The sequence below is a fragment of the Ipomoea nil genome, unplaced genomic scaffold, assembly GCF_001879475.1.
Source record: "Ipomoea nil cultivar Tokyo-kokei standard unplaced genomic scaffold, Asagao_1.1 scaffold0470, whole genome shotgun sequence".
Lineage (NCBI taxonomy): Eukaryota > Viridiplantae > Streptophyta > Magnoliopsida > Solanales > Convolvulaceae > Ipomoea > Ipomoea nil.
The window spans coordinates 687193-701612 of NW_017616898.1; the positions used below are offsets into that span (position 1 = coordinate 687193).

General features: G+C 41.0%; 1 protein-coding gene across 1 annotated transcript; it reads right to left on the minus strand.

Moving 5' to 3' along the window:
* Positions 1–5430: 5430 nt before the first annotated feature.
* LOC109173325 lies at positions 5431–5835 on the minus strand. Its single transcript, XM_019322557.1, has one exon. It carries the CDS (start codon positions 5833–5835, stop codon positions 5431–5433), a length of 405 nt encoding a protein of 134 aa, XP_019178102.1.
* Positions 5836–14420: the final 8585 nt, after the last annotated feature.

Genomic DNA, 14420 nt, shown 5'->3' on the forward strand with positions numbered 1-14420 from the left:
CCGGAACATCGTGTCCGATAGAGACTCCTGGTTTCTCTCACGATTCTGGAAATTGCTGCAATTAGCCTTGGGGACACAACTAAAACTGAGCACCGCCTTCCACCCTACCACTGACGGCCAAACCGAGAGAACCATTCAGACTCTCGAAGACATGTTAAGAGCCTGTGTGTTAGACTTTCAAGGGACATGGGAGGAACACCTACACCTTATTGAATTCTCATACAACAACAGCTACCACGCAAGCATTCGTATGGCGCCCTACGAAGCTTTATACGGACAAAAGTGTAGAAAACCCTTATGTTGGGAAGACATGGTCGACCCAGTAGCACTAGGGCCCCAATACCTACAAGATACCATAACCAAGGTCAAACACATCCAGAAAAGGATGAAGGCTGCCCAGGACCGCCAGAAGTCCTACGCCGACCTAAGGAGGAAACAAGCTAAATTCAACACCGGGGACAAGGTCTGGTTGAGAATCTCACCCACACGGGGGGTGATGAGATTCGGAAGAAAAGAGAAACTCAGCCCACGATTTATCGGCCCCTATGAAATCATAGAAAGAGTTGGGAAGGTAGCCTATCGCCTCGCTCTACCCGTTGAACTAGAACGAGTACACAACGTATTCCACATATCCCAGCTAAAGAAATACGAGCACGACCCTAGCCACGTGCTTCAACCCGAGGTCGTGGACCTCGTCGAGTCACTAGTATACGAAGAAAAACCCGTGAGAATCCTGGACACCAAGACAAGAACCACCCGACGTCGAGCCATAGAAATGGTGAAAGTCCTTTGGACCAACCATGGGACCGAGGAAGCGGCATGGGAACTCAAGGACACAATGAAGGAACGCTAGCCCAAACTTTTCACACCAGGTAACTAAGAAGAAGTCACTCGACAAGGACCAAACTTCGGGGACGAAGCTTCCTGTTAATGGGGAGAGTGTAACACCCCGTGTTACGATCCCTAAAACCAATTAATCATTTAACCAATTACCCAAAAGAAAGAATTAAATCACAATAATTAATTAGGAAAGGCCCAGCATAGTCCATGGGCCATTATCCCTAAACCCAATCCTTAGTCCTAAAAGGAATAGAGTTAACAAACCTATAGTAATTAGGCCCTAAGTAAGACTCTTAGATATATAAATAGGGAACATAAGGAGGCACCTAGAACTCCCACCACAATAATCCCTCACCACAGAAGAAGTTCTAAGAATTCCCCTAGGAGAAATCAAGAAAGAAGAAAGCTTCAAGAAAGATCCTTCATAGCCAAGGAATTAATTAAGGCTAAAAGGTAACCCATGTCTCAACAGAACCTATTTTCATAGCTATGATTCCCCTCTTAGGATTTCCCCATATTATTGTGTATCGATGATTTGTGTTATTATTATTGATGATTGGTGTGATGATTCCATGGGTGATCTTGACGATGAGAGGTTCTTGATAATTATGGTGTTCTTGATGATTATATGACGTTCTTGATGATTATATGGTGTTCTTGATGTTCTTAATGATTATATGATGTTCTTGATATTTATATGATATTCCTACCGAATCTTGATTTTAGAAGATGAATTGTGTTGTTGTTGATTTAAAAATAATTAGAACCCTAGGTTATATCGTGGAATCCGTATGGTATCATTCTTGTTATATTGGCTGGTAATTCGCATGATTGGGTGTTGATTATGTTTAGAAAATCATGATAGGTTATGTGCCGTATGTTTCTTGATTTTGATCCGTTAATTGTCTACGTGTGTTATCAATTGCGTTTGAAAGTGTCTAAGTATGGTTCCACAAAGGTTCCGGGGACGTTTTTGGTGAAAAAGAGTCAGTGGGGGGTAGGTGGGGGTAGAGGACCCGCCACCTACCCACGGCTAAAAGAGGTCTCCCCTGGTACCCGCTGGGCACCCGCTGCCCAGAACAGTGCCGCCGGCGGGTGACCCCACACCCACCGGCTACCCGCTGGTTTGTACCCCACCTTGGGATTTTGGCTTCCACGTTTGATGTTCCCCCGACCCCCGTGGTGTCCCAACGGATTCCGTCTATCGTGCCTATGTCTGGTTTGATATTTCGGGTACCTGTCGTAGGTTGTATGAATCTTATATATTGCATGCTAGTTGAATTGGTATCCCGTTGACCTAGGTGAAAGAAGTATGAACCCCTTAGAATTATTCTTAGTATGTGAAGGATCACGCATAGGTTTTGTTATACATTTTCTCCCCCTTCCCAATGTGTTAATGTGGGTTGCATGTGCTTGCTATGTGTTATGTGTGCATGATACCCCAATTCGGTTGCGATCGGATTGGTCATTCCTGAGCTGCGGTTCAGAAGCTGGCTACGGTCAGATTTACACTCTTGGGCTGCGGTCCACCGTTTGGTTGCGATCAAACGTTTCTACATGAGCTGCGGTTCATTTTCCTGGCTGCGGTCAGATGACATACTCTTGGGCTGCGGTCCACTATTTGGTTGCGATCAAACTATGATGAGCTACGGTTCATCGGTCGGTTGCGATCCACCCCTCCGTGTTGCGATACGGGGCAGGGTGCTGCGGGGCCATGTCAGAGCTATATGCGCTGACCCTTATGTATGGGCATGCGATTGGTCCTGTGGCGCCAATAAAGTGTGCTATGTGATGAAATATGGATGAGTTGTTGTTATGAGTGTCTTGGGGATGTGACTATGGGATCTATACTGAGAATCGTATATGTTGGGTTATGATTATTAATTGTGCTTATCTTTACCTGTCTTGCCTGTTGTAAACTGTATATGCTTGGTATAACTGTTGTCTGTGCTTAGCTCTATCTGTCGAGTCTATCCCTGTTTTAAAAGCTAGAGTCTCGTAGGATATATCTTCATGCTTCAAAATGGTTTTCGTATATCTATATATATGTCTATATGTATTGTATTTCAACGCGTTAGAGTGGGTTACCAGCATCTCTCGCTGAACAGATATATTTGGCTTTCAGGCACAGACGAGTAGATCACTGGAGCGCGCTAGAAGCTTGGGGCGTAGCTTAGATAGTTTTCCCTTTCGGCCTGCGTGCCATGATTTAGTATTGATACTGATTGAGGTTTTAGAATTTAGCCTGTGCACCTGAGTTCTCTAGCTCGGGTGTGGCATAGCACCCCGTACTCTTTGTATCGTATTTTGGGATTTAATGAGATTCTATCTTTATTATATAAATTTTAAATGTCTTGAAAATCTGGGGTGTTACAACGAGTCTTATATATTGCATGCTAGTTGAATTGGTATCCCGTTGACCTAGGTGAAAGAAGTATGAACCCCTTAGGATTATTCTTAGTATGTGAAGGATCACGCATAGGTTTTGTTATACGTTTTCTCCCCCTTCCCAATGTGTTAATGTTGGTTGCATGTGCTTGCTATGTGTTATGTGTGCATGATACCCCAATTTGGTTGCGATCAAATTGGTTATACTGGCAGTCGGATGGGTTGAGAACCATACCGACTGTTAACCAGGCCAGTTGCGATCGGTCAGGTATATAAACATTATATAGGGCTGCGGTCCACCATTTGGTTGCGATCAAATGGATTATACGGGCAGTCGGATGGGTTGAGAACCATACTGACTGTTAACCACGCCGGTTGCGATCGGTCAGGTATATAAATATTATACAGGGCTGCGGTCCACCGTTCTACATGAGCTGCGGTTCGTTTTCCTGGCTGCGGTCAGATGACATACTCTTGGGCTGCGGTCCACTGTTTGGTTGCGATCAAACTATGATGAGCTGCGGTTCATCGGTCGGTTGCGATCGACCCCTCCGTATTGTGAGACGGGGCAGGGTGCTGCGGGGCCGTGTTAGAGCTATATGCGCTGACCCTCATGTATGGGCATGCGATTGGTCCTGTGGCGCCAACAATGTGTGCTTATGTGATGAGATATGGATGAGTTGTGATTATGAGTATCTTGGGGATGTGACTACGGGATTTGCGTTGGAGATTGTTTATGTTGGGTTATGATTATTGATTATGCATAGCCTTATCTACCTTGCCTGTTGTGAACTATATATTCTTGCTATAACTGCCGTTTGTGCTTAGCTCTATGTGTCGAGTCTATCCCTGTTTTAAAAGCTAGAGTTCGTAGGATATATCTTCTTGTTCAAAATGGTTTTCGTATATCTATATATATCTCTATATGTATTATATTTCAACGCGTTGGAGTGGGTTACCAGCATCTCTCGCTGAACAGATATATCTGGCTTTTAGGCACGAACGAGTAGATCACCGGAGCGCGCTAGAGGTTGGTGCGTAGATTAGATAGTTCTTCCCTTTCGGTCTGCGTGCCATGATTTGTATTGATACTGATTGAGATTGTTAGAACTTAGCCTGTGCACCTTAGTTCTCTAGCTCAGGTGTGGCATAACACCCTGTGTCCTTATAAACGTATTTTGGGATTTATAATCATTTACCTTTATTATATTGTCTTTAAAAGTTTTAAAAATCTCGCGGTGTTACATAATTGGTTTGCTTGTGTAGATGTATTTTCTCAAATTGCGCTTTTGACAAAGGTTCGGGATAATCAAACCAATCCTCCTCAGATGGTCCACTCCATATGTTGCCATATAAAGGTCTCTTAAGTGACCTTTTGTTCTGTCTGATACGTTCTTCTTTCGGGTTTCCTCGTGGAGGATCCTTTCGTGTATGTTTAGAACGATACTGCCTCTGATTAACATTTGGTTTTACCCTTGATTGATTGTTCCTTGTAGGCTGACCCTTTTTATGGTATAGATCAGATCTATTACCATTTGGTCCATTCCATTTGACATTTTTGTGCCTAGGATTGCCTTTCAAAGAGTTTTCATTCCTGGGTTCCACAATTCGTTGTACAGCCTTTCCTTTCGGTTGGCTTGTTAATTGTGGTATTTCACCATTGTTAATCTTAGTCATAGGCTCAGACACTTGGGTAGGTCCTTGAACAAACACAGATCTAAAACTCTCACGAGAGTAGACGTTTGTGGGTTTGTTCAATGCGACATGTGAAGGGGAGCTGAGGTCATAACCAATTCCTGTTCTTTCCCCAGGCGGTTTTGATCCATTCAACATTCGGTCCATTAGATTAGACGAATTATTGAACGAATCAAGAACCTCACAAAATTGTTGCTCCCGCTTCTCCCTTTCTGTACACTGCTTTTTAAGAGATATAACTTGTTTTTCGAGCTGATCCTTTAAAATGGCTAGCTTAATGTTCTCTATTCGAACTTGCTTTAGCTCATTGTGGCTGATCATTAGTCAAGAGTTCTCCTCTTTTAGATTAGAGTATGTGTTTTTTATGATTGTGAACTTCCTCATCATTTCGCTGACTGATTCATTGGAACTTTGACAACTTGCAGAACTAGTCTCTACTAAAAAAGAAGAGGACGATTGAGAGTTTACCTCATCATCTTCAGCGACTAGGCAGAGATCATTGGATTCTTAGCTGAATAGGCATAGGAGCCCTTTTTCTTCTTCAGTGCTTTCGTCATCTGAACTTGAACTCGAAGAGCTACTTTCGGTTTCAGCAGTTTCAGCCTTTCCGTTCACAATCATGGCTCTTCTTCTTCTTTCGTTCCTAGAATTTGATGATTCTGGCTTGTCACTTCGCTTGTTGAACTCGCCTGCCTCTTTTGATGAGTTCTTGATTGCACCAGAGTCTTGATGCTTGCTAACCATTGGATGTGGACAGTTCGCCTTGAAGTGTCCTGGCTTTCGGCAGTTGTAGCATTGCATTTGCGAGTCCATTGATTCTTGTTTTGATGATTGTGGAGATCTTTCCTGTTGTCTTCGGTTTGATGAACATTGGAAGTCTTGGAAGTTGTTCTTTCTCATAAACCTTTTCATTTCCTCACAAACAAGGCATACTATTCGTCAGATAAGAAATCACAAGAGTTAGAGTTTGACCTGTTAGACGTTGATGCTTGTTGGTTGGCCACTAGAGCTATGTTCCTTGTTTCGGGCTCCTCTAATTCTTTTGGCTCATGTTTGAATTCATATGCCTTAAGATCACTGAAGATCTTATTGGTGCTTATAGTTTTCATGTCTCTGTGATCTCTCATGGCTGTAACCTTCATGTCCCAAGATTTTGGGAGTCCTCGAAGAATGTTCAAGTTCTTTTCCTTTTCGGTCGGCTCCATTCCAAGGTCCGAGAGATCACCCATAAGCTTTGTGAATCTGAGCTCCATGTCAGTGATAGCTTCGTTGGGCATCATTTTGAAGTCTTCAAATTTCTTCATGGCCACAGTGAGTTTATTGTCCTTCTCCTGCTCATCTCCTTCTCCCAAATTCATGAGAACGTTCCAGATTTCCATAGCAGTTTTGCACTTCCGTACTCTCGGGAATAAGGAGTCATCCAGAGATTTGTAAAGAATATCACATGCCACGTTGTCCAAATTTGATCGAGTTTTCTCATCTGAGTTGAGCTGAGATTTCGGCTTAGGTATCATGGGTTCTGCAACTGCTCTTTGTGCAGCAGCTTGAGTGTTCACCATCATAACAATGATAGGTCCTGTGGTTATCACGTCCCACATCTCGTCGTGGATAGCCGAAAGATGTGCCTGCATTCTCACTTTCCAATCATCAAATTTAGACAAATTGAAGGCAAGAGGCCTGGATCGGTTAGAATGAACTTTTTCCATTTTCTCTTTGTAAAAATAGTGCACAGACGAAAAGATGCAGTTTCAGAGAATTTTGAGAAGGGATCTACCAGGCAGTAAAGGCAAAGCGGTTACCGATCAAGGTAACTGCTGTGATACCACTTGTTGGTCCGGGTAGGGTCGAAAGGAGAATCCTTTCGGGGTTATTACGATGCAGATATGTTAGACAAATTTTATATTACTTTGCACTGTATGTTGCTTTACGAAAACTTACGGTTTGAGAGTATGTCATATGCAATGCACGAATGTAAAGCAGAGAGTAAGTAGAGAGAGAGAGAGAGAGAGAGAGAGAGAGAGTTTTTTATAGTGGTTTGGCCAACTGTGTCTACTCCACTCTTCTTTCACAACTCGTGAAAGGTTTGCACTATCACTCCTAGTACAAACTACACCAAGCTAGCTTCCTTGATCACTAAGCCGGACAGCTACTTGAAGGTTTTTCAACTCCTAGAGTTTACTCAGCCTCTATCAACTTCTTCTTCAGAGTTGAGGGTTGGTAGAAAAAATTTGCTTGTTTCTCCAACAGCTTGAAGTCTTGACAGACTGGTTGAATGATGGATGATCAACGTATATAAGATGCAATACTTCTTCAAGGTTGTGAATGTGAAATCTGATAATTCTTCTTGTAAACTTCACACGTTGACACACTCGTTTTCAAAAGCTTGAGAGAGTGAACTTGTATAAGGAGCTTTTGAATATGAATGATCAGTTGATGTAAAAACCAGCAACATCTACAATGGAGAAGATGGGTATTTATAGGAGAGGAAATATCCATCCGTTGGAGGGAGATGGTATTTCAAACCTATGGACCAGTGGATAAAAATCGGAGAGCCTGGTGCATTTATTACTTCACTAAATGCGGTTGTACCATATATTTGTTGGAGGTAAGAACTTCTGCAAGTTTTGTCTTCTAGCTCTGAAAAGAGGTACCATGGCATTTAATGCACCTTGATTTATGTGCTCCTTGTCCTTATAACGTCTTGTTCCAAGGATGATTCATCAGCTGAGACAAAAACAACATTCTCCTAGAATTATGAGAAGATGGATTGTCTTGGCAGTCTGATCATAGACTTATTGTCTTTTCACGAAAGTTTGCTTTCATCCTAAAAAGGAGCATCTCTCCATTTAATGAAGATCCGAGAGGTGGTTTCTCTTGCTAATGTAGCTTCTGCTTCAAATCTTCGATCTTCTTTCGTTCAAGAGGTCCTAACTAAAAGATCATAACTCGGTTTCGTGTGTTTGACTATCTTAACACTAATAACAAGGTGAGTTATGGTACCTTTCGTTTAGAACGAAGGTAGCAAAAGAAATACCAAAGATTTAGGGGTCTACAATCTAAGTTACATTGGTATCATCAAAATCCTAATACGTATGTTCCCAACAACTGGAAAAGACCTCCTCATGGCAAGCTCAAACTGAACGTAGATGCAGCAACTGATTCTACAAACATGTGTACAGGTGCATTCGGTGTATTACAAGAGATGAGAAAGGGAGTTTTGTTGATGCCTTTCAACAGAGATTCGAATGCTTGTATCAACCTAAAATAGGGGAGGCTATTGCGATCAGGGAAGCTCTAAAGTGGTTAAAAGTCTTGGATTTTCGTTCGATTATTGCTGAATCATATGCACAATTTGTAATCTTAGGCTTGAAGGCTTTCTCTTGTATGTCTTCTTTCGATCTTATTCTTCAGGACATTAGAAACCTAGCTAATGACTTTCTTGGCATTAGTTTTTTATTTACTAAACGATCCGCGAACAAAGCAGTTCACTTGTTAGTTTGGGAAGCTTTGCTCATAGCTGATCGTAGGGATTGGATGGCTGTTCTTCCTTTTTCCCTTCTATCTGTACTTGGTGATGACTTAAATTAATGAATTGTCTTATTTTCCAAAAAAAAAAAAAAAAACAAAAAAAAAACTACATCATTTAATAACTTTTAGAAGTGGTGCCTTTAGTGATGTTTTTTTTTTCCATCCAATCATAAATGACTTTGATAATGCAAGTTCAAAAACCAAATACTACAAGGTCCATACTAAAAACTTCTTAATTTTAATAAAATATCTATTAAAATTATGCTATAATCGTGATTACAGGTTAAATAGTTGTTCACAGATACATTTAAATGCAAACAGAATACAACCACATACACTAATAAACAAAGAAGGTATTGATATACTCAAATTTATTATTTAAACAATTTCATTATTTAGGTTTGGGCATTGGTCGGCTTAAGCCTTTCTTTATTTTATTTGTTTGCATTCTTTAGGCAGTTGTTATACCATACATGGACTAGGGTCCACCTTGCAAGGTGAACCATGATCCTAAATTGTGTATTTTTAGTATTGGAATTGTGAACTTCTGGCATATAAATTATATTTCTATAGTATCATCACAAATTATGAATTTTTAAAAGATAAATTGTGAATATTTAGTATTTAAATTGTATATTTTTAGACCCGAATCCACCAAGGTTGTAACACCCCGTGTTACGGCCTTCAATCCCGGATTAATTATTTAATTAATCCCGTTAATAAATAATTAAATATGATTTAATTCGGTTAGGTTTCCTTTAATTAATTAATAAGGTCCACCATGAACCGTGGACCCTTGACTAAATTAGAGTCCTAAGCCTATTAGGAATAAAGAAAGTAAACCCTTTACTATTCAGATTCTAATTAGGAATCCTAGACCTAGTTATCTATTAGGAATAAAGGAAGTAGGCCCTTTACTATCCAGACTACGATTAGGATTCCCTTTAATTAATTAATATGGTCCACTATGGACCATGGACCCTTATCCCTAAAATAAGCCCTTAGTTCTATAAGGAATAGAATTAGTAAACTCATACCATTCAGACCCTAATTAGGAGTCTTAAATATATAAATAGGGATATAGGAGGCACCTAGATCTTTCACCACCATAATCTCTCACTACACAAGAAGTTCCAAGAATCCCCTTAGGAGAAATCAAGAAAGAAGAAGGCTTAAAGAAAGACCCTTCATAGCCAAGGAATTAATTAAGGCTAAGAGGTAACCCATGTCTCAACAAAACCTATTTTCGTAGCTATGATTTCCCCCGTAGGATTTCCCCATATTATTATGTATTAATGACTTGTGATGATTATGATGGATGATTGATGTGATGATCCCATGGGGGATCTTGATAATCTTGATATTGGGAGATTCTTGATAATTATGATGTTCTTGATGATTATATAGAGTTCTTGATGATTATGTGTTGTTCTTGATAATTGTATGATGCCCTTGATGCTTATGTGTTATTCTTACCGAATCTTGCAATTAGAAGGTGAATCGTATTCTTGTTGATATAAAAGCGATTAGAACCCTAGGTTGTATCATATGATGTTATTCTTGGGTTATCGGGTGGGGTAATCGCATGTTTGGGTGTTGATTATGTTTAGAAAAGCATGATAGGTTATGTGTCGTTCGTTTCTCGTATTTGATCCATTAATTGTCTATGTGTTATCGTTGATTGCGTTGCAAAGTGTCTAAGCATGGTTTCGGGTTCTGTAATGGTTCCCGGGGCGAATTTGTGTGATAAGAGTCAGTGGGGGGTAGGTGGGGGGGTAGGGGACCCGCCACCTACCCACGGCCGGAATAGTGATCCTGGCAGCGGGCAGCCGGCGAGCGGGCAGCTACCCGCCGCCGACCCGCTGCCCGGAATAGTAAATCCGGCGGGCAGCCGGCGGGTGGCCCCCACCCACCAGCTACCCGCTGGAATTTTCCCCATCTTGGGTTCCCGGCTTCCCCGTTTGATGTTTCCCCGTCCCCCGTGGTGTCCCAACGGACTCCGTTAATCGTGCCTATGTCTAGTTTGATATTTCGGGTACCGTTCATAGGTTTATGAGTCTATTATATTGCATGCTAGTTGAATTGGTATCCCGTTGACCTAGGTGGAAGCAGTATGAACCCCTTAGGACTATTCCTAGTGTGTGATGGATCACGCATAGGTTTCGTTATACGTTTTCTCCCCCTTCCCAATATGTTAATGTGGGTTGCATGTACTTGCTATGTGTTATGTGTGCATGTAACCCTGAGTTGGTTAAGATCAATCGGGCTATACAGGCAGTCGGGTGGGCTGAGAACCATACCGGCTGTTAACAAGGTTGGTAGAGACCGGTCAGGTATATAAATATTATATAGGACTAAGTTCCACTATACGGGCAGTCGGGTGGGCTTAGAACCATACCGGCTATTAACCAGGCTGGTAGAGACCGGCCAGGTATATAAATATTATATAGGATAAATGTCCACTATACGGGCAGTTGAATGGGCTGAGAACCATCCCAACTGTTAACCAGGCTGGTAAAGACCGGTCAGGTATATAAATATTATGTAGGACAAAGGTCCATCAGTCGGTTGCGATCGGCTCCTCCGTAATGTGAGACGGGGCAGGGTGCTGCGGGGCCGTGTCAGAGCTATATGCGCTGACCCTCATGTATGGGCATGTGATTGGTCCTGTGGCGCCAACAAAGTATGCTATGTGATGAGATATGGAGGAGTTGTGTTTATGAGTATATTGGGGGATGTGACTAAGGGATTTATGCTGGGGATTGTTTATGTTGGGTTATGATTATTAATTATGCTCAGCTTTATCTGTCTTGCCTGTTGTGGATTGTATACGCCTGTTATAACTGTTGCTTGTGTCTAGCCTTATCTGTCGAGTCATTCCCGGTTTTAAAAGCTAGAGTCTCGTAGGATATATCTTCATGCTTCAAAATGGTTTTCGTATATCTATATATATCTCTATACGTATTGTATTTCAACGCGTTGGAGTGGGTTACCAGCATCTCTCGCTGAACAGATATATTTCGCTTTCAGGCACAGACAAGTAGATCACCGGAGCGCGCTAGAAGCTTGGGCGTAGCTTAGATAGTTTTTCCCTTTCGGCCTGCGTGCCATGATTTAGTATTGATACCGTTTGAGGATATCAGTTAGTTTGCCTGTGCACCTGAGTTCTCTAGCTCAGGTGTGGCATAGCACCCCGCACTCTTGAATTATGTTTTGGGATTTAATGAGATTTCTCCTTTATTTTATAAGTTTAAATATCTGGAAAATCTGGGGTGTTACAAAGTTGGTCGGACATACACGCTAATTTAAAAAAATTAAATTCGGCGAAACTTTTTCGACCACCATATAAATAGTGGTAAGAAATACCGACCACATAAAAAAGTGGTCGGAAATTACGACAACTTTTTGACAACGATAACCCTCTGTCGAAAAAATTAAAAAAAGTCACTTTTTGCGACCAATTTTTTGGATGGTCGGAAAAATGGTTAAAAATTAATACAAAGTATATAAAATTACAAATTAATAAATCGGAATTTGAGAGCTTTGAAATTGCTCACTATATGTTTGAAGTTATAATGCATTAAATTTGACATTAATATCATACAAAATACAAAGAAACATAATTAGTGAAAAATTAGAATCTTACAAAAATTATTTCACTAAAAAAGTATCCACATGACAAACCATATCGTTCCCACAAATGCTCAATCAATACCATATGAAGTGCATAATGTGCTTCTCTATATTTTCTTTGTCTAGGGGAGGAATAAGGAGAAAAAGAAGAAACAACTCAATGAAGAAAGTAAGGAATTTTTAAAATCCATCCAGATAGAAAATGAACAAATCAAATTGTCGGTTGTATGAATCTTTAATTTATCATTTATAAATAAAATAATTATACACAATGTGACACCCCGTAATTCAAATTCAATTAAGGGATTAATTAAGTAATTAATCCTAATCCAATTGGTAATTTAATTCCTTAAATTCCTGAAAATTCAAAAGTCGGGGACTAGTAATTGATTAGTCAACCCAAAGTCAAAAGTTGTACCTAAAGCTTTGTGAGTTGCTCCATTGTTCCCTTACACATTTCATCTTAGTAAGGGTAAATAAGACATTTCCTTGGCAATAGTCTTTCAAGCTAACCTAGGAAGACACATTTCATTTCTTCAAACACTCTCCAAGAGAAAAATCATAAGCTCTCTCTCTTCTCTCTAGAAGCTAGTTAGCTTTCTCTCCAAGCCACACCTAGGGCTACCAAGATCTTTCAAGTTTGCTTTCAAGATTCTACCTTTCATACTTTTGAGCATCTAGGAGGGTAAGATCTATGTTCATCTTGTGTTTTTAGTGTTTTCTAAGGTGTCTTTCCTTAAAGATAGAATCTTTATGATCTTTTGGTGTGTCCTTGAAGTGGGTTTGGAAGGTGAGCCTTATTAGGAGCTTGTGAACTGTTAAGTGAAGGTTTCTGTCTACAAGGGGTAACCCATGCTCTACAAAATTTATTTTGCTTACCTATTTGATGATTCTTGGATTCTACATGTGATTTTGCTATGAAATGTGAGTGTTTATGCATTGTCTTGTGAAAATGCATATCTAGAGCTTGTGTTTAGGGTTCTTGTATGCCATTGCTTGGCTATTCCTTTGATTCAAGTCATTTTGTTGTATTTGGTGAGATTTGGCATGTTTTGGATTGAATTTGAGCTTGGAGTTAAAAATCCCCGAAGGGATTATTTGGTGTACAGGTACGTACCCACAGGCAGTGGCCTACGCGCCGCCCCACCCGTGTGGTACAAGAAGGCTGGGTGTTGGTACCCGCGGGCGGAACCACGGGTTGCGGTCTACCCGTGGGCCCACCCGCGGAGAACAATATGTGGTTGTTGGGGGATTTGTTCCCCGTGATTCTTTTGACTCGGTATTTGGTCTTTTGACTTCCCGATGTTCTTTTGTGGAACTATTTGAGCGTCTTCTTGATGTTTCTTATGTCCAGAACTCTATGGTAGGATTCCATGTAGGTTTTGGTGTTTTGAATCGTGTTAAGTGTTCAACATTGTGATCCGTTGAACTGTGATGAGTCTTGTGTATTCTTCGGAACTACTTTCGGTTTATCCGTTTGATGAGCATGCTAGTTCGATGTTTAAATGCAAGCGTGTGTGTTGTTTGTACCTTCCTATTGTTGATGATGACTTGCGTTAATCATCGTTGTTGTTGGACTGTGATCCATTCCTTAATTGAGTATGGTTTCATATCTTCGTTGTGATCCGTTGATTGACTCCTATTGTGGTGTGGTGTGTGTGGCTGTTCCTGGATTGCACGATTTATGGCATGAGACATTAGTCACCAAGGTACGACAGTGGTCCTCGTGGTGGCCATGACGCGATTATGGAGTTTGTGACCTTTTTGTAAGGTTCACGTATATCTTGGGTAGCATGTGTTGCCGTGTGTGTGATCGGTACCTCGTGTACTATGAATAGGTGGTCTTGTTGGTGGGGGACGACGGTCTTAGGAGGGAAAAGGTTGGACTTGGTTGTACAAGGGTCCTGGAGGTAATGGTTGGAACTAGACATAAGGTTAGGGGTAGCCATAAGGTTGGAACTGGGCATAAGGAAGACATATCAATTCGTGATGGGTGATGTCACGAAGGCTTGTGTAGCCGTTGTTGTGTACTTCTCTATTTGTGACGTGTGTAGTTACAAAGGCATGTGTTGCCATTGGTTGTGTCCTTATTCTCTTCTGTTATGCATGTCGGGTGTTAATCTACTGTGTGATGGTAGATTATACCTTGAGCCGTTCTTGTGAGTCGTTAATGCTTCTTGTGGTCTTGGGATGTGTTCCCTTGTCTTTGTTGTGAGTGCATGGAGTCTTGTGTTTGACTTCTACTCTTGGCTTTTGAAATTGATATATACTATATCCCGTTTCGCAAATGATTTTGTATACATATAATCTATCTACATATGATATTTCACATGTAT